We start from the raw sequence: 19,811 nt of genomic DNA, 5'->3' as shown, positions 1-19,811 counted from the left end.
TTTTCCAATGTCCCATACACTTGTTGTAGCAAAAACTCATTACATACAATACTTAACTCAGTAATAATATATGCATCTAAAATCACTAACTCAAAAAAGCATTAACAATAGCTTTAGAAAAAGTTCTTAAGTCCTGGCAGTTGAATTGTAAAGCCTAATGGCATTGGGGAGTATTGACCTCTTCATCCTGTCTGAGGAGCATATGACAATTCATTATCCCCTAGACATCGATAGAGCTTGTTTATTATTGATTATTATTATACCCACACTTTTAGGTTTAGTATTGCTAACATGTATTATCTATATATTTGCATTGTTGATATTGATTTGTATATTTTTACTAATAAACACTGTTTGAAAATAGTACCACCAGACTCCAACGGATTCTTGTATCTTTGCTGGTCAGACACCCAGTTACGGAGTACGTAACACAACCACTCTCGAAATTGCATTCAGCAACGGTGATGGACAAATATGCAGCAAGCAGCTTATTGAAACTTTCTCCCCAGTGTGAACCCGGTAGTGTGTCACAAGTGTAACGCACTGTAAGGTTTCACTGCTGATGCAGTGGACTCTCTGCAATGTTTCACTGCTGAGGTAATGGCTTCTCTGCAGCAGCAGTGTTTAGGGTAAGACTAGAGATAACAGGGTTTTGGAGTGCTGGGCTATCCAATGACAGAAATGTTCTTTCTTGTGAGTCTGGAAGAGAGATTTTTGTGGTCTTTTGCTGGGGAGAGATGAGAAGAAGAGAGAGTGGGCCCTTTTTCTTTCTTTTTCATTACTTCCCTAACCATCTAGTCAAAGTATGAATTATACATCTTAGTCGTTTAATCACATGTTGTGTATCGTTTGTTACTGCGGGTGTACTGATTTGTAACAGGGGATACATCACACAGCATCCACCCAAACAAGATTTCTTAAGTTTGGCTGGGCTGGGAGGTTAACACCCCCTATATTTAGCTGCTAGCCGAAGCAAGAGTTGCATAGGGTTAGATTACTGAGTGAATTGCTTCTGAAATACACAGCAGGTGAACGGTCTCTCCCCAGTGTGAACTCAATGCTGCACATTAGGTTGATTTTGCTGAAGGAATATCTTCCCAAAGTCTGAGCATGAGATCGGTCTGTCCCCAGTGTGAACTCGCTGGTGTCTCTGCAGTTGAGATGTCCGAGTGAATCCCTTCCCACACACTGAAGCCTGAATTATGCTTCACCGTGTAAGCTACGCCGTACGCTCTGCGTAGCCATGTACCCGACGTGGCACCCTAGGCCATACCGTATGCCATAGCCTAATGCGCACCTTACGAAAAAGTAACTGTGCGTCACAGACCGCGAGAACTGTAATCGGTCTGCTTGTTAGCAGCACATTTCCTCCGAGGGATTTCCTGTTGCTTCGAAGTTGGAAAATGGACCAAATCGAGGAGAGGTTAAGTGAGGAAGTCAGAAAATATCTACATTTCTAGGACTCTTCATTGGTATACTATAAAGTCTTGCAAATGACATGAAATTTGTGCAAAGAAATTTCCACAAACATCGGTTTGGACGTCACGGACTGCACAAAGAAATGGAAAAACTTCTCTCTTTTCTGCGCTGCAGTAATTTCAATAAAAGTAACTCTTGTTCAACATCAATTAGCTCCAACTCCAACAAGATGTACTCAGCAGTCGCCATCGTTCCCAACTCCACTCGAGACAATTCAACACAGTGCCATAGAACCTCAACACCAACTAGCGGTTTGCCAGAGCAACGCAGACACACAAACTCACAAGTAAAAATGCACACAACGGTAGAGGCCACTTGCGTGGGCTACTGTGTATGCTACACTGTAGCGTCTACACAGAGGGATAATTCAGGCTTGAGTCTGCCTCTCCCCAGTGTGAACTCGCTGGTGACTCTGTAGGTGGGATGACTGAGTGAATCCCTTCCCACAGTCTAAGCAGGTGAATGGCCTCTCTCCAGTGTGAAGTCGCTGATGCACCTTCAGTTGAGATGACTTAGTGAATCCCTTCCCACAGTCTGAACAGGTGAATGGCCGCTCCCCTGTGTGAACTCGCTGGTGTGCCAATAGGTGGGATGACTGAGTGAATCGCTTCCCACAGTCTGAGCATGTGAATGGCCGCTCCCCTGTGTGAACTCGCTGATGTATCTTCAGTTGGGATGAGTAGGTGAATCCCTTCCCACAGTCTGAGCATCTGAACGGCTGTTCCCCAGTGTGAACTCGCTGATGTATCTTCAGTTGGGATGAGTAGGTGAATCCCTTCCCACAGTCTGAGCATGTGAACGGCCGTTCCCCAGTGTGAACTCTCTGATGTACCTTCAGGTCAGGTGAACAAGTGAATCCCATCCCACAGACGGAGCAGGTGAACGGCCGCTCCCCAGTGTGAACTCGCTGGTGAGCCATTAGGGTGGATGACTGAGTGAATCCCTTCCCACACACTGAGCAGTTGAATGGCCACTCCCCAGTGTGAACTGACTGGTGTCTCAGTAGCTGCGATGACAAAGTGAATCCCTCCCCACAGTATGAGCAGGTGAACGGCCTCTCCCCAGTGTGAACTCGCTGATGTACCTTCAGTTTAGATGACAGAGTGAATCCCTTCCCACAGACTGAGCAGGTGAACGGCCTCTCCCCAGTGTGAACTCTCTGATGTACCTTCACTTGAGATGACCGAGTGAATCCCTTACCACAGTCTGAACAGGTGAATGGTCTCTCTCCAGTGTGAATTCGCTGGTGTGCCAATAGGTTGGATGACCGAGTGAATCCCTTACCACAGTCTGAGCATGTGAACGGCCGCTCCCCAGTGTGAGCTCGCTGATGAGCCATTAGGAGAGATGACTGAGTGAATCCCTTCCCACAGTCTGAGCAGGTGAACGGCCGCTCCCCAGTGTGAACTGACTGGTGTCTCAGTAGCTGCGATGACAAAGTGAATCCCTCCCCACAGTATGAGCAGGTGAAAGGCCACTCCCCAGTGTGAACTGACCTGTGTGCTTGTAGCTGGGCTGACTGAGTGAATCCTTTCCCACAGTCCAAGCAGGTAAATGGTCTCTCCCCAGTGTGGACTTGCTGGTGAACCATTTGGTCAGATGACCGAGTAAAACCTTCCACACAAATTCAGTAAATGACCAGCCTTTGCCCCAGTGTGAACTAACTGGTGTGTCCACAGGTGGGAAGACCAACTGAATCCTTTCTCACACACAGAACGGGTGGATGGCCTTGTCCCAGTGTGAACTTATTGATGTCCCTTCAGTTGAAATGTCCATCTGAATCCATTCCCACTGTCTGAGCAGATGAATGGGCACCCCCTACCCGTTCAAAATGACAGGTTTGCCAGTCGATTAGATGATAGAGTGAATCCCTCTCCACAGTCTGAGCAGGAATGATGATCGAGTGAATCGCTTGCTCCACTTCTTAAATATCTGGACAGAGACAGCAAAACTGGTGTGTTGTGTTTTAGATTCCCGTAGAGAAATTCCTTGTGATTTGTAACCTGTAAAAAGATATACAAAATCCATTAGAGGGTGTAGGACAACATTTCAGATGAGATCACTGAGTTGTCAAGGTGTGATCTGACATCACACTGTTACAGTGAGGTTCAACACAAGTTGGAGAGAGAGATCATCTTCTAACTGGGCACAATGCAGGTATCTGGAATGACCCTCAAACTCTCTGATGCTCTTCCTGTCTCTATAAGAATGGAGCATTTCTGCCATCTCCAATCTGTGACCTGGCTCAGTTTGACTCTCTCCATTGGTATTATTCCCTGTTCCCACTGAGCTGCATGGGTCCCTGGCCCCACAGTAACTGAAACACGCTCACCAAAAAAGCCAGCAGTGCATTCCACACATTTCAGCCCTGGGAAAACAAACCTCTGGCTATGCACACGATCAATGCCCCTCATCATCTTATACACCTAAAAAAGGCTCTAAACATAAACAAGGAAATTATACATTGCTTTGAGAATTTGTCAGAAGTCTACAAAATCATGAGGGAGAAGATTGGGTAAATAAATGCAAGCAGCTTTTTCCACTGAGTTTGGGTGACAACTAGACGGCATGGGTAAGTGGGTTGGTGAAAATTTAACGGGAACATTTGGAAAAGCTCTTTACTGAAATGGTTGTGAGAGTGTGGAATGAGATGCCAGCACAAGTGGTGAATATGAGCTCAGTTTCACCATTTAAAAGCAGTTTGGATGGGAGCCTGGATGGTAGGGGTATGGATTTGTGTAAAAATGGCCCAAAGGATATCGGGGACCAAATTCACCACAACCACAAACTGTTCCTGCTGCTACCATCCAGGAAACAGTACCACAGCAAAAGGAGCAACAGGCTCCGGGACATCATCTTCCACCAGGTCATCAGACTGATTAATTGATTTCTGTTTTCCTGACTGTCCTATGTACAAACTAATTATTATGAGTTAATTTAAATTACACATTGCACATTTAGATGGTAACGTAACGTAAATATTTCTACTCCTCATCTATATGAAGGATATTTGTAATAAAGTCAATTCAATTCAATTCACCCTCTCCACTATCTGTTCTGTCAATCTAGCTCCCATTCCCCCTACAACTTATTTAAACCACATCACCCCCCCCCCCCCCCACACTACCTCTAGCAAGCCTTATCACTGGGATATTAGTTGCCTGTTGGTCTGTTCCCCTAACTAACAAATCTCCTATCACCCCTTTGACTTTCCTCTGTCAGGCAATTACCCCCAACAGTGTCTAAAGTGGTCCACCTGCTGTTGTGCGGGATAGCAACAAAGTACTCTGCGATGGCTATTTAACCTCATTCCCCTTCCTGACTCTCACACTGTTTCCTATGTCCTGCACCTTGGGTGTAACTCACCTCTCTTCATGTCATATCTATCACCCCCTCCAAATGCTGGATGATCCAAAATTCATCCATTTCAAGTTCCAACTCATTAAAGTGCCGGGTTACAAGCTGCAGCTGGATGCACATCTTGTAGGTGAGGGCATCAGGGACACTGGAGGTCTCACCTCCTTCCCTCCAATATCCCCTCTAATTTGTAATATCCAGTGTGCAGATAAATCTTGTACTGTGCATTTTTTACCCAGTGACAAGATGTGCACAATGAATTTTATATAGAGAGGTATTCATTTTCACAGCTAGCAAATCACTGTCAATAGGAACTTTGATCTCCTCTGGGTTCATAACGGGTAATGAAGGATTTTCTCACCAAACCTTTTGCACATTGTCCATATGTGATTTGCTTGCTAAACTATGCTTTAAAAAGTCAGATTTCCAAATGTCACTTCACTTCTTCCCACTTGCAAATTCTCCAGCAACTTTTGCATCACCACAATACACACAGGTAACACCAGTTTCTATATTGGACATAAATATTCCCCCTGAACCCTCCCCCAATGACTGACGGTGGTGAACTCAGTGAATGCAATGCCAATGAATATGAAGGGAAGGGCAGTAGTCTGTCTCATTGGAGTCTGGCACATTTGTGATCTGAAAGCTACTTGTTGCCCAGGGCAAAAGTGTTTGATATCACTAGGTACCTAGACAGAATTGGACAAAACATGTTCTCACCGCTAGAAAAGTCCATTACAAGAACACACACAAAATGCTGGAGGAACTCAGCAGGCCAGGCATCAGCTATGGAAAAGAGTACTAATGCTAAGTTCCGCCGGCATTTTGTGTATGTTGCTTGGATTTCCAGCATCTGCAGATTTTCTCTTGTTTGTGATTGGAGGTAGAACAAAGCTGATTTTCTCAACTGGTGATATAAACGATTTTGTTCCCTTTCTCCGAGTTCCTAATACTTGCATTTAGATAGCTGGAGCTCAGCTCTGTCTGAGAGATCCATCGGTTCCCATTCCCTCATCAGCCCGAAGCTCCCCGGGGCTCGTGTACGGATCGCGGGGCTGAGAGAGAGGGGAGAGAGCAGGACGGTCCCGGGATTGCAGACTACGGTGCCCGCAGTTCACAGGAATCGTCCCTGAGTCGGTGTTTAAGATAAAAACACAGAGAATCGATTTTACCTGCAGACGCTATTACAAAGGCCTTCTGTGTACTGTGCGCATGCGTGATACCTGGGGACGTCATCAGCCCTGACGCCTGCGCATCTGTTCGGTGCTTCAGCGCCAGCGAAATTTTAAACGCACGGCCTTATGGGTAATCACGTTGCCATTAAATATTTCTTCAGGCTCTGTTTCAATATTCATACCTCATTCTTTTCGTGTGTATAGAAAAATCTGCAGCTGTTTTAACGCTGAAAGCTCCCATAAACAATATACTCGATATCAACGTGAATCCAATGCCAAAGTAAAATGCAGATATAAAACACAGGAGATTCCGCAGTTGCTGGAAATACAGAGACACACACACTCAAAATGCTACATTTTCCAGTGGATTTACAAATTTCTCCTCTCACTCACTTATTCCGTGGATTACTGAACTTTTCCACTTTACCATCTTACGACTTTAAGCATTGTTTCCCAAGCTTGATAACAACACTGTAAACTTCTGTTTATTTCGTTTAATCTTTTATATTTGGAGTAGATACAGATAAAGCTAGTGGTTTTCTCATCGAAACCAGACTCCATTAGTGATCTATTGCTGCTGGTACGTAACAATTCTGCTGTCTGAGGCACAGTCCTTTAAAATTGGTGAAAATGAGCTAAAACATTGAAAAGAGCAGGGAAGGAGTTTAACCATCTTCGTCCGGAGCCCTGAAGAACGTCACAACCACAGTGAGCTCATTGTCTTATTCAGCCCGGAGAAAATCATGCAGGGAATTCATGCAGGTGTATAAGATGATGAGAGGCATTGGTCGTGTGGATAGACAGAGGCTTTTTTCCCAGGGCAGAAACGGCTAACACGAGGGGGATTAGGTTTAAGCTGTTTGAGAGTAGGTACAGAGGAGATGTCAGAGCTAAGGTTTTTAAGCAAAGAGTGGTATGTGTGTGGAACGCACTGCCAGCGACGGTGGTAGAGGCGGATACAATAGAGTCTTTTACGAGACTCTTAGATAGGTACATGGAGCTTAGGAAAATAGGTGGCTATGCGGTAGGGTAATTCTAAGCAATTTCTAGAGTAAGTTACATGGTCGGCACAACATTGTGGGCCAAAGCGTTTGTAATGTGTTGTAGATTTCTATGATTCTATGAAATTCAAGGGAAATCTCCTATCCCACGGAGTGGTGACTCGTTGCAACCTGTCATCACAGGGAGAGTGATACGGGAATGGCAGGAATAGATTTTGATATTCTGATATGGAACAGAAACATGGGCCAGGACAAGATGGGCCGAGTGGCCTCTCTAGTGTACACAGTGAGTGTGGTAGAGACTGTAAGTACCTGACACACGGGATTTGATACAGAAGTGATTTATATATCACAGATCCACAATATTAAGCACCAGTCTAGTTTAAGGCAAACATCAGCAGAACGGACTCCTCCAATGCTCAGTGACCAGGGTTCAGTCCTGGGTGCGATGAGCAGCCGCAAGAACTGCAGAATCTGACAGTGACAGTCCCTCATGAACCTGCAGCTGCCTCCAGTCACCGTGATGGTTAAACATTTAACACGGAGCTGATTTGAACTTCCTCCCTGATGTGAAGTTGCTGGTGTTGCTGCAGCTGGGATGATTGAGTAAAACTCTTTGCTCACTCCGGACAGAAATATGGCCTCTATTTATTGTGAACTAACCGGAGCATCACAAGATGGGTTAACTGAATGAGTCTCTCCGCACACACGGAGCAGGTGAACGGCCGCTTCCCAGTGCGAAGCTGTTGGTGCATCTGCGATGGCCGACTGAATCCCTTCCAAAATGAGAGCCAGTGAATGACATTTCACTGCTGTAACGTCATGGCAGTGTATCCAATCAGATCACGGGCATGGACACATGTTCGGGCTCTCCTTGTCGCAAGAGGGAGCGTTGTCTTCTCCGCCATCTCCGCCTCCACTTTCAAGGATCGGCGACATTCAAGCGCTGGTGAACTGACAGATACAGCGGAACTAACGTGCTGTTGAGTTTGTGATTCCCGGACACAAATCCTTCGAGTTTTCTAAACTGTTAAAAGTTTACAAACCACGTCAGTGGGTGAAGGACAACATTTCCACTCAGATTATTTAGTTTCCACGGTGCCTTCTGAGAAAAACACTGTCACAACTCAAAACAATTTGGGGAGACAAGACTTCATCTTCTAATTGGCCACAGTTCCGGAATCAGGAACAATATCAAACTCTCCGCTTCCCTCTCTGTATCGAAATGGATCATTCCTCCCCTTCATCAGTCTGTGACTTGGTTCAGTTTGTCTGTCTCTTTCGCATTTTGAGCATGCGCCACACTCCGACTGAGATCACATTTTATTTACACGGCTGTGACTAGAGACTTTCTGATTATTATGTCCCTCCCGGCATTTGACGGTGGTAAACTCAGAGTCAGCAATGGTATTGAACCACAGGAGTAGCTGATTAGGCTTTTTCGTTGGAGATGATAAACTGCCGGTAGTGTGTGGCTGGATGAGTGGGCCGTTTTCAGACTGGAAGGAGGTAGCGTTTGGAGTACCCCAGAGATCAGTCCCTGACCACAGTTGTTCACAGTTTAATATCCAGGCGGAGGCAGCGAGATGTGAGATGTCCCAGTCTACTGGTGACGAAGAAAGAGTGGAGTTGGGGGAGGGGAGGCTATTCACATGCAATTTAGTAGCTTTGCAATCAGTACATAGTGCACTGTGGGGCTGCAGTGGCGGGTTCCAATCTGCTAATTAGATTTGTTGACTACACGACATTGATCGGCCGAATCCCAAATAATAACGAGGCAACGTATAGAGAAGAGTCATCACCCGACACAGTGGTGTCAAGAAAACAACCTCTCCCTCATTGTAGCGAAAACAAAGGAGCTGGTTGTAGATTACAGGAGGAATGGAGACAGGGAGCAAATTCAACATTTCCAAGTCTGTTATTGACACAAAATGCACTTATTAATAGTGATCATGACACAATGTATTTTATATATTGTTAATGATATAAAACATATTTATAGATTGTTACTGACCGAAATTTTGTATAACTTGTGTTCCGTGTGTAATCTGAATGTATTTGCCTGTGATGCTGCCACAAGTCAGTGTTTCTCTGTACCTGTACCTTCCCGTACTTGTGCACTTGGCAATAAATTCAACAGGACCTGAGAAATCTCAGTGAGATTTGATTAGTGATGATCATCTTGGCAGCTCGGTAGGTCGAATGTATGAGACTGTTAAATTCAAAACCCTGAACAGTGTTGATGATCAGAGGGATCTTAGACTCCAAGTTCATCGGTCCCTGAAAGAGACTGCACAGATTGATCGGGTGGTTAAGAAGGCAAATGGCATGCTTGTCTTTATTGGTTGAAGCATTGAGTTCAAAAGTCGGGAAGTTGTGTTGCGGCTGTTACTAGCCTGCGGTCGTACTGTGACTGTTTCTTTAAGAGCGCCTGCGTGAGGAGGCGGGGCTATGACGTCAGTCACAGGCTGACAGCGCTGACTGTGGACTGAACCATAAGAGAGAGAGAGAGAGCGATCTGCAGACAGGCAGTCGGCCAATCTAAAGAGACAGAGAGAGACTGGAAAAGCTGATAGCTTCAGTTAGTCGCAGCTGAGGCTTGGAACTCTCCTATGCCCACAAGAGTGGGTTGATCATCAGTACACGGAACCACAACGAATGTGTGTGGCTGTCACTTCGTATAATCCATAGGAGTGGATTTTGGAATATCTTGTATTAACCCTTGCCTGGGTATGTTGTGTGGTAACCCCTGGAAGACGGTATTCCTGTGACAGGTCACTTTCGCTGATAACTCGTATGTGGATAGATTCAACGGATAAGAACTTCGTCGACGGTTATTTTGAAGTAACGGCCTTTTCTCTACATTTCACCCTGGATTACAAATATCTCTGTCCCGTCATTTATTCCGTGGATTACTAAACTTTCCTACTTTACCATCTCCAGACTCTAAACTTTGTTCCCTCAGGCTCGATAGTCTGGGAATTACATTTACACATATATACACTTAACACTGTTAACTTTATTTCGTTAAGTTACTATATTATAAGTAGATACTGATAAACAGAGTGTTTTTACCATCAAAACCAGACTCCAGTGTGAACTCTATTGTTGTTGGTTCGTTTCTAAAACGTCACAGTTCGTAACAACAGTTTTATAAAACTAGCTAGACCACATCTGGAGTGTTTCATACAGTTCTGGTCGCCCCCATTCTGGGAAGGATGCCGGGGCTTTGGAGAGGGCGCAGAAGAGGTTTACCAGGATACTGCCTGGATTAGAGAGCACGAGCTATAACGAGAGGTTGGACAACATTCCAGTTCATTTCAGAAATGACAACAGTTCAGTTTCTTTCTGTGGCTCCAGAGCAGAAGCTCAGCCTGTCTAATATTTCCGCACAATTGAAATGGGGAATTTGTTTACTATCATCACATAGTGAACTTCCAATGAAAATCTTGCCTGACGTACCATCCGCACAGATCGATACATTGCAACAGTCCATTGAGCTGATATACGACAGAACAATAACTGTAACAAAGCATTATGGCTGCAGAGAAAGTGCAGTGCAGATAGACATATGGTGCAGGTTCACGTCGAGTTACATTGTGAGACCGAGTCCATTTTATCATTCATTTGGCTTCTAACCACAGACGGGAAGCCGCCCTTGAGCTTGTCATTACTAATAACTGCAGGTCTTCTTTTTTTCTCACTTTCTCGTGGCACTGGACAGGGATGTCCATTAAGCCCTTTATTATTTAATCTTGTATTGGAGACTTTTGCTATAACACTAAGTGAAGCTAAAAAATATTCATGGCATCTCTATGAATGGAACCATACATAAGATTTCTCTTTAAGCAGATTATCTTTTGGTTTTTATTTCAAATCTTGAGGAATCAATTCCTTCTCTTTTGGAAACACTTAAAGATTTCGGTAAATTTTCAGGATATAAACTTAACTTGAATAACTGTGAATTGTTTCCATTAAATGTCCCTGTTAGTATATATAATGATATTCCTTTTAGAATAGTTAATATATTTAGATATTTAGGTATTATTATTACTAAAAAAAATAAAGATCTTTATAAAGCGAATATAGTTCCTTTAATGGACTCCATGAAACAACAATTTTCTAGATGGAATCCACTTACTTTTTCTTTAATTGGTCGTATTCATGCTGTGAAAATGATTTTACCTAGATTTTTATATATTTTCCAAAATATACCTATCTTTTTAACTAAAACAAATTTCGATCAAATTGACTCTCTTATTTCTTCCTTTATTTGGAACAATAAGAGACCAAGAATTAATAAGTATCATTTACAAAATTCTAAAAAAAAGATGGTGGACTTGAACTTCCTAATTTAAGACTGTATTATTGGGCTGTGAATATTAGACAATTATATATTTGGTTATATTGGCTTGATAAGAACCAAAAATCATTATGGGTTGATTTGGAATTAAAAGCTGTTAAACAATTTTATTTAACTTTAGTTTTAGGAGCTCCATTACCTTTACAGCTCTCTAAAATTCCAAATTTAAATCTTTACCCGGTTATTAAACTATCCCTACGGATTTGGGTTCAGTTTCGTAATTATTTTTAAAATTTTAAACAATTTACGTTGTATAGTTTTTATATCGAAACTTTCCATTTAAACCTTCAAGAACTGACCCCATTTTTCCCCTATGGAAAAATAAAGGGATCCATTCTTTTACAGATTTATTTTGTAATGGTCGATTGATGACCTTTGAAGAGTTAATTAACAAATTTCCTCTCGCTCGTACACATTTTTTGCAATATGTTCAGGTGAAACATTTTTTACAACAATGTTTACCTAAGTTTCCATATTTACAAGAATCTGATTTGTTGGATACCATTTTGAAATTGAATCCCTTAGTGAAAGGTTACGTTAGCAGAATTTATAATTTATTTTTGTTACAAAAAGGGAACCTATCACTAAAGATTAAACAAGATTGGGAGAGAGAACTTAATATGACCCTTGTTAATGAAGATTAGCTTCGAGTTTTGAAAAACGTAAATTCTTCTTCTGTATGTGCCAACCATTGTTTTTTTTTCAATTTAAAACTGTTCACCGTTATTATTTTGCAAAGGAGAGACTATCTAAAATATTTCCTACTACAGACAAATGCTGTGATAATGTGAAACTGAAGTAGCTACTTTGTCACATATGTTCTGGTCATATTCTTCATTAAAATTATTTTGACAATCTTTATTTTCTACAATTTCTAAAGCTCTGAAAATTAATTTACAACCTAATAGATTGACTGTTCTATTTGGAATAGCTCTACATCATATTCAGGGTATTTCATCTTCAGATCAACATGTAATTGCATTTGTTACACTACTGACAAGAAGGGCTATTTTATTAAAATGGAAAGATATTTCTTCCCCTACATTAATTGAATGGTTTTCTCAAGGAATGTTATGTCTTAGTTTGGAAAAAATAGAAGTAGAACTTTTGATACTCGATTCGATTTTGAGAGAAGATGGGGTTCTTTTGCCAAATATTATCATTTAATTTGAATTATGCTATATGGTTTCCGTCCAATTTTATTTTTTTATAAATATGAAATGACGGTTGATGATTCTTTTTTAAAAAATTTAGATGATGTTCAAACGTATTGCTCCGGAGGGTTCATTCCTAATGGATTTTTCTCCCTTTTTTTTGTGGTTACTGGGCTTTTTTCCGAGGGAGATGAGGTACTTTTTTCCCTTATTTTTCGATATATATATTTTCCATTTTTATATTTTACGATCAGTTCTTTTAGCTTTATTAATTGAATACATATTAATCTATTGACGCTTTGTATCATTTTATAGCTGTAGAAGATTATGTGTCAATAAAAAAATTCTAAAAATGAAAAATGAAACTGGCAAAACAATCACTAGACATATGGTGCAGGGTCACGTCGAGTTACATTGTGAGGCCCAGTCCATTTTATCATTCATTTGACTTATAACCACAGACAGGAAACCGTCCTTGAGCCGGATGGTTCGCGCTTTAAGGCTTTTGTATCTCTTCCCCGATGGGGGAGCGGGTTTGCAGCAAGAATGTCCAGGTTGTGAGGATCTTTGAGTACATGGCCTGCTTTTCCGAGGCAGGGGAATTGTAGGAAGAGTCCATGGAGTGGAGGCTTGTTTCTCTGATGTTCTCTGCTCTCCAAAGTTCTCTGCAGTTCCTTGCAGTCATGGGCAGAGCAGTAGCCATACGAAGGAGTGAAGTATCGACAAGAAGCTCAGAGACCTCGGCCTTCACCCTGCCTTGTGCAGCTGGATCCTGGACTTCCTGTCCGATCGCCAGCAGGTGGTAAGAGTGGGCTCCCTCACCTCTGTCTTTCTGACCCTCAGCACACATACCTCACAGGGTTGTCTCCTTGGCCCCCGCCTTTACTCTCGAAGCACCCATGACTTGTGTCGCCACCCACAGTTCCAATCTGTTAAGTAAATTTGCTGACGACACTACACTGACTGGCCTAATCTCAAATAATAACGAGGCAGCCGACAGAGAAGAAGTCATCACCCCGACACAGTGGTGTCAAGAAAACAACCTCTCCCTCATTGTGACAAAAACAAGGGAGCTGGTTGTGGATTTCAGGAGGAATGGAGACAGGGACCAAAATCATCATTTCCAAGTCTGTTATTGATACAAAATGCACATTATAATATTGATCATGACACAATGTATTTTAGATACTGTTAATGACATAAAACATGTTTATAGATTGTTACTGACAGAGAATCGTACAATTTATGTTCCGTGTGTTATCTGAATGTACTTGCCTGTGATGGCTGCCACAAGTCAGTGTTTCTCTGTTCCTGTACCTTCCCGTACTTGTACACTTAGCAATAAATTCAACAGGACCTGAAAAATCTCAGTGAGATTTGATAGTGATGATTATCTTGGCAGCTCGGTAGGTGGAATGTAATGAGACAGTACACTGTTAAATGCAAAACCCTGAACAGTGTTGATGATCAGAGGGATCTTAGACTCCAAGTTCATCGCTCCCTGAAAGAGACTGCACAGATTGATTAGGTGGTTAAGAAGGCAAATGGCATGGTTGTCTTTATTAGTTGAAGCATTGAGTTCAAAAGTCGGGAAGTTATGTTGCGGCTGTTACGAGCCCTGCGGTCGTACTGTGACTGTTTCTTTAAGAGCGCCGGCGTGAGGAGGCGGGGCTATGACGTCAGTCACAGGCTGACAGCGCTGACTGTGGACTGAACCATAAGAGAGAGAGAGCGATCTGCAGACAGGCAGTCGGCCAATCTAAAGAGAGAGAGAGAGACTGGAAAAGCTGATAGCTTCAGTTAGTCACAGCTGAGGCTTGGGAACTCTCCTCTGCCCACAGGAGTGGGTTGATCATCGGTACACGGAACCACAACGAATGTGTGTGGCTGTCACTTCGTGTAATCCATAGGAGTGGATTTTGGAATATCTTGTGTTAACCCTTGCCTGGGTACGTTGTGTGGCAACCCCTGGAAGACGGTATTCCTGTGACAGGTCACTTCGCTGATAACTCGTATGTGGACGGATTCAACGGATAAGAACTTCGTCGACGGTTATTTTGAAGTAACGGCCTTTTCTCTACGTTTCACCCTGGATTACAAATATCTCTTTCCCATCATTTATTCCGTGGATTACTGAACTTTCCTACTTTACCATCTCAAGACTCTGAGCTTTGTTCCCTCACGTTCGATAGTCTAGGAATTATATTTACACATTATATACACTTAACACTGGTAACTTCCCTTTATTTCATTAAGTTACTACATCATAAGTAGAAACTAATAAAGAGAATGGCTTTAACATCAAAACCAGACTCCAGTGTGAACTCTATTGCTGCTGGTTCGTTTCTAAAACGTCACACTTCGTAACAACAATTTTATAAAACTAGTTAGACCACATCTGGAGTGTTTCATACTGTTTCTGGTCGCCCCCATCCTCGGAAGGATATCAGGATATCGGAGAGGGCGCAGAGAGGTTTACCAGGGCACTGCCTAGATTAGAGGGCATGAGCTATAACGAGAGGCTGGACAATCTTGTGTTGTTTTTCTCCAGAGCGGCGCAGGCTGGGGTGAGACTGGATGGACGTTTGTAAGATAACGAGAGGAATAGATAGAGTGGACAGACGATATATTTTTCCTGGGGGTTGAAATGACTAATACATTTAAGGTGAGTGGATATGTGAGCGGCAAGTTTATTTCTGTCCACAGAGTAGTGGGTAGCTGGTTCTCAGTCTGGGGGGTGGGGGGGGGGGGAGAGAGAGAGAGAGAGAGAGAGAGAGAGAGACGATGAGGGAGAGAGAGAGAGAGAGAGAGAGAGAGAGAGAGAGAGAGGAGAGAGAGAGAGAGAGAGAGAGAGAGAGAGGAGAGGAGAGAGAGAGAGAGAGACCAAAGCCGTCACGTGATTCCTTTGCCCCTCCCATTTAACCGTAGATGGGCAGCATCTGTGCATCTGTTTCCGAGGCCCCGCCCTCCGGACACTGAAACGATCGCTTCGCGCATGCCCAGCTTCTCCGGCGGACGGTGTTTTCTTCTCGCTCATTGCTGAAGTGGGGTCGTCTGTGTGATCGGGGAAGGCTTTTCGTCTCCACGGTCAGCATCACTGTCTGCGGGCCGAAGATATCACTTTCCCATCGGTGAGTATTGAGACCGATCCCCAGCGGGGAGATCCGATGTTGGCCGTGAGCCCCGAACTGAGGGCCAGTTACTCATTTATTTTCCAGTTATCTGGGCTCGTCAGAAATGTGTCCCCTTCACATAATCTGCATTGAACGATCCAAACCAGGAGTACAGGGTGTCTATTTCCTCAGAATTGAAATGGAAGTCCCGCCAACAGGTCACGTGAGGCTGTGTGTCGCAGATTCGCCCCGCCCTCCGCTTTGTGACGCAAGATCACGTGATGTGATTTTGGCCGCTGAGTCTCATTAACTTCCCCGAACTCGCCTCGTTTCCTGAGGCTCCTCACATTTGTCCTGGAGCTTTATGGCTGTTGTGTCTTCTCCCGGACTGGGGTGGGTGAGAAAGGGAGAACGTCCCAGGTTGTGGGGATCTTTGATTTCACTGCCTGCTTTACCGAGGGACTGGGAAGTCTAGTGGGGAGAATGGTTTCTGTGATGTGCTGATCTGGTGATCTGGATCCAAAGGTCTCTGCCACTCCTCGCAGTCACGGGCGGAGCAGTTACCATGCAAAGCGTGAAGTGTCCGGATGGGAAACTTTCTATGGTGTGTTGATAAAAATTTGGTGAGGGTCAAAGTATATATGGCAAAGTTCTTGTTGTTTCTTCTAACTCTGTCATTTTCGAATCTTTTATACAGTAGTATGTATCATTAATTCAGTAGCTGTGGTGTGTTCTGACATCTCCGGACCGGCTTTTCCATGTTTACAACAGTAGGACTAGACCCGTGAGTCTGGCGTTCAAACTGTGTTTGGAAATTCCCCCACCCCCTCACTGTCACCAGTCTGTCATTTGGTGGAAATCAGGCAGAATCTCAAGTTGCTGGAGATCTGCACTAAAAACTAAATGTTTGAAGTCATTCTGACGAAACGTCATTAACCTGAATTGTAAAGTTTGTTCCCCTCCCCGCAGCTGTTCCTTACCTGCTGAGCAGTTCTGGTAATTCCACCTTCTTTTTATTACGTTTAACCTGGAAATTGAAATGATTCGATCTGTGATAGTAGAACAGTAAAGAAAGCACAACTTTTCCCTGTCAATTATCCTGGAACCAGCTTGTCTGTTATTGCTGGAAATATTTTCAGTACAGTTGTTGCTAACGAGGTACACATGAATAATCTCAGGAGTGATCGGCTGTATGTGTGAGGAGCATTTGATGGGTCTGGGCCTGTGCTCAATGGAGTTCAGAGGGGTGGTGGGGGGATGTATGGTTAAGTAAAACCTACCGAATGCTGAAAAGCCTGGATACAGTGGACATGGAGAGGATGTTTCCATTAGACAGAGAGCCTGTGATCTGACAGCACAGTCTCAGAATAAAGATGCTTCCCGTTAAAATTCAGTTGAGATTTTTTTTTTGCATTAGGTGTCCGAAGTGTGGAATTTGTTGCCACAGAGGTTGGTTGAGGCTGTGATTTGGGTATATTTATGACAGAGATTAATATATTCAAGATTGCTAAATAGCTTCAAGGTTACAGGAGGAAGGCAGAAATATGGTGTTGGAATAAAAACCAGCCATGTTTAAATGGTGGAGCAGATCAGATGGATCAAATCACCTAATTCTGTTCCTTATGTCTTACCATGACTGAATGATGGCTCCTTCTTATCCCATATTCTTTTGTGTCATGTGAGGGACAATAAAAGATTGTTCACTGAGATCCTTATATCTGCCTTCAACGTTTAAATTTCAGTGAGTTTTGTTCTTACTAACATTAAGCAGAAATGTTTGGTTCTGCTTTTTATTGTTAATGTGCTTCATTATCATTCATGTTAACGTTAGACCTGCAGTGAGAGATTTATTGGAAGAAAAACCACAACTGAAGATGAGGGAACAACAAGTGAACCAGCCCGAGGACTGAGAGCATCAACTGGAGAGAACCCATCTGACTCGGAGATTCCAGTGATTCAGTCAGGAGAAAGTTTGGTGAGTCTCATTTACTCAAACACTGGTCCTTTAGACATTACATACCTGTACAAGGGAAGGTAGGAAACAGCTGGAGCGAGACTGAATGTGCCCTGAAGAACCAGTTATGCCTCTGTCAGACCCAGTTGCAATCACTCCAGGTCTGGTAATGTGCTTCCAGCAGCCCAGCCCTTTAAAACCACTCCCATTTTGTGGAAGTCGAATCTGGAGAGAGTCTCTCATAGACTGTAGAAGTACAAACTCTTTATTCCAAGTATCTGGGGCTTACTCAGTTAGTCGCTCAAACAGGAACAGTCAATGACTGTTCCTGCCCAATCCACTGACTAACAATTCCCCTTCACCGCAGATATATCCGTCCAGATACTCCCCACACAAGACATGCTGGAGCCAAAGTTATTTACTACATGACAGGCTGGAGCCCCTAAAGACAAATTACAAAATAATTACACAATACACAATTTGTACACAAATATAAAATGGCTTACACACATAGAACAGACTGAATCTGTCCTATCTCTGCACATGAACACACAAGGCGATGAGCGTCCTGAAACCCTAGCTAGCTACCTTCAAGAAGAAATATGGCTCAGCATGGCTTAGTACATCTACTGATCATCAGCAGTTTCTTTCAGAAAATCAGGCTGCTATTTTTTAACGAAGTGTTAAACCATACTTCATCATTCCCTGCTTTTTGATTGTTACATGAGCAACAAAACAGTAATTTTTTTACAGAGAAAGCAACCGAGTACAGTTTTGACTTCTCAGTGGGTAAAAATGGCATACAACAGTAACTATAACAATGATATGTACAACTATTAGGCCATAATGCAATATTATGCCTCACATATTACCAAACAGGCCTTCAAAGATCACCATTTTAACCCTTCAGTGAACCTGTGTAAATCCTGCCCTAATTTCTTGATGCTGTCAATCTCCTAGGCAATGTGCTTGGAGAGGGATGTAATGTTAATAGATTCATCAGGGATATAGGTTCAACATTCTGTGTCAATAATAGCACAGGTTCCCCCTTTCTCAGCTAGGATAAAATCTAAAGCCGTAAGATTCTATAGGACTGTTTGCCAGATTGCAATCATTTCAGTGGATATTTCTGTTACTTGGGCCTGTGTTTCTGCCAGGGCCTCTGCAGTATTGTGGCCAGCTCCTCAAGTGCTTGTAGCCAAATTGATTATCTCTCGTGAATTCCCGGCTACTCCATAGGAGAGAAAAACTATCATCAAAGATCGCTCAGTCTCAGTTATTCCTCTCGGCTGCTGGGCACCTGCAAGTATGGCCACGATGCATGTTTCTCAGTGTAGGAAGTTCCGTTTGGTGGGAGCCTGAGATACATCTGTCAAAACACTGTGTCTGTCAGGGCCCCTAGTTCTACCCGTTTGACATAAGTGTGACAGAGACAGAAAGATCGTAACTGGATGCTGGGGTGAGCCCTCTCAAAGACATAAACACAAACACTACTGTTACGCACTCGTAACGGTTTAAATGAACCATATATATTTACCACATATGTGTAAATATAACTCCCAAACCACTGAGCTCAGGGAATACCAAGCTCAAAGTCTTGAGATGGTGAAGTATGAAAGTTCAGTTCATCCACGGAATCAATGACGACAGAGAGATATTTGTAATCCAAGGTGAATGTCGAGAGAAGGCAATTACGTTGAATTCCACAAATTCCATGGTGATAAAACGGGATAACAGTCGCTGTAGGTCTTATCCGTCGTTGTTCTAAATCCACATACGAATTATCACCAGAAGTAGCTTATCACAGGAGTACTGTCTGCAGAAGGAACTACCACCCAAGCAAGGGTTAACACACAGGTAGATTCCGCAAGGTACTCCCAATCCAGATCCAACACACAAAGTATTACCGACAGTGATTTCCACAGAATATCCACTCTCACAAGTGGTTACCATAGAACACACCCGAATCCGGCTAAGGGTTAACAAAAGTGGTAGCCATGAGATACTCCAACAAAATCCCCATATGGATTATACGATTTATCACCAACAGTGATTGGTCACAGGGGTACCTCTTCAAGTGATTACCACACCCAGGCAAGGGTTAGCACAAGTGGTCCTCACAGGATACTCCCAAACCAACAGATCCACTCCAATGGATCAAGCAAAGTGACAATCACATATTCAGTATACAATGGATCAATAATTAACCCAC

General features: G+C 43.2%; 3 protein-coding genes across 4 annotated transcripts in view; 2 read left to right on the top strand and 1 right to left on the bottom strand.

The window, feature by feature from the left end:
- Positions 1–19,811, top strand: part of LOC140722652 (uncharacterized) — a 409,759-nt gene that overhangs the window by 143,777 nt on the left and 246,171 nt on the right. The gene's annotated exons all lie outside the window — the stretch shown is intronic.
- On the bottom strand, positions 16–3,070 carry LOC140722663 (uncharacterized). Its single transcript, XM_073037377.1, has one exon. It carries the CDS (start codon positions 3,068–3,070, stop codon positions 1,847–1,849), a length of 1,224 nt encoding a protein of 407 aa, XP_072893478.1. The 3' UTR covers positions 16–1,846.
- Positions 15,580–19,811, top strand: part of LOC140722650 (uncharacterized) — a 49,580-nt gene continuing 45,348 nt past the window's right edge. The window contains exons 1-2 of one of the 2 annotated variants that reach the window (XM_073037364.1): positions 15,580–15,663; positions 17,477–17,620. The gene's annotated coding sequence lies outside the window, so the exon portion shown is untranslated. Of the gene's footprint in view, positions 15,664–16,139; positions 16,250–17,476; positions 17,621–19,811 lie in introns of those variants that run through there. The other variant, XM_073037365.1, reaches the window with a different exon arrangement.

The sequence above is a fragment of the Hemitrygon akajei genome, unplaced genomic scaffold (genome assembly GCF_048418815.1).
Source record: "Hemitrygon akajei unplaced genomic scaffold, sHemAka1.3 Scf000082, whole genome shotgun sequence".
Classification (NCBI taxonomy): domain Eukaryota; kingdom Metazoa; phylum Chordata; class Chondrichthyes; order Myliobatiformes; family Dasyatidae; genus Hemitrygon; species Hemitrygon akajei.
Note: the sequence above shows the minus strand (reverse complement) of the source record. Positions and strands in the feature narration are given on the sequence as shown.

What these genes read in the sequence shown, in the direction of transcription:
- LOC140722663 (XM_073037377.1), bottom strand. Translation starts at nt 3,070, where the DNA reads ATGGTTCACCAGCAAGTCCACACTGGGGAGAGACCATTTACCTGCTTG.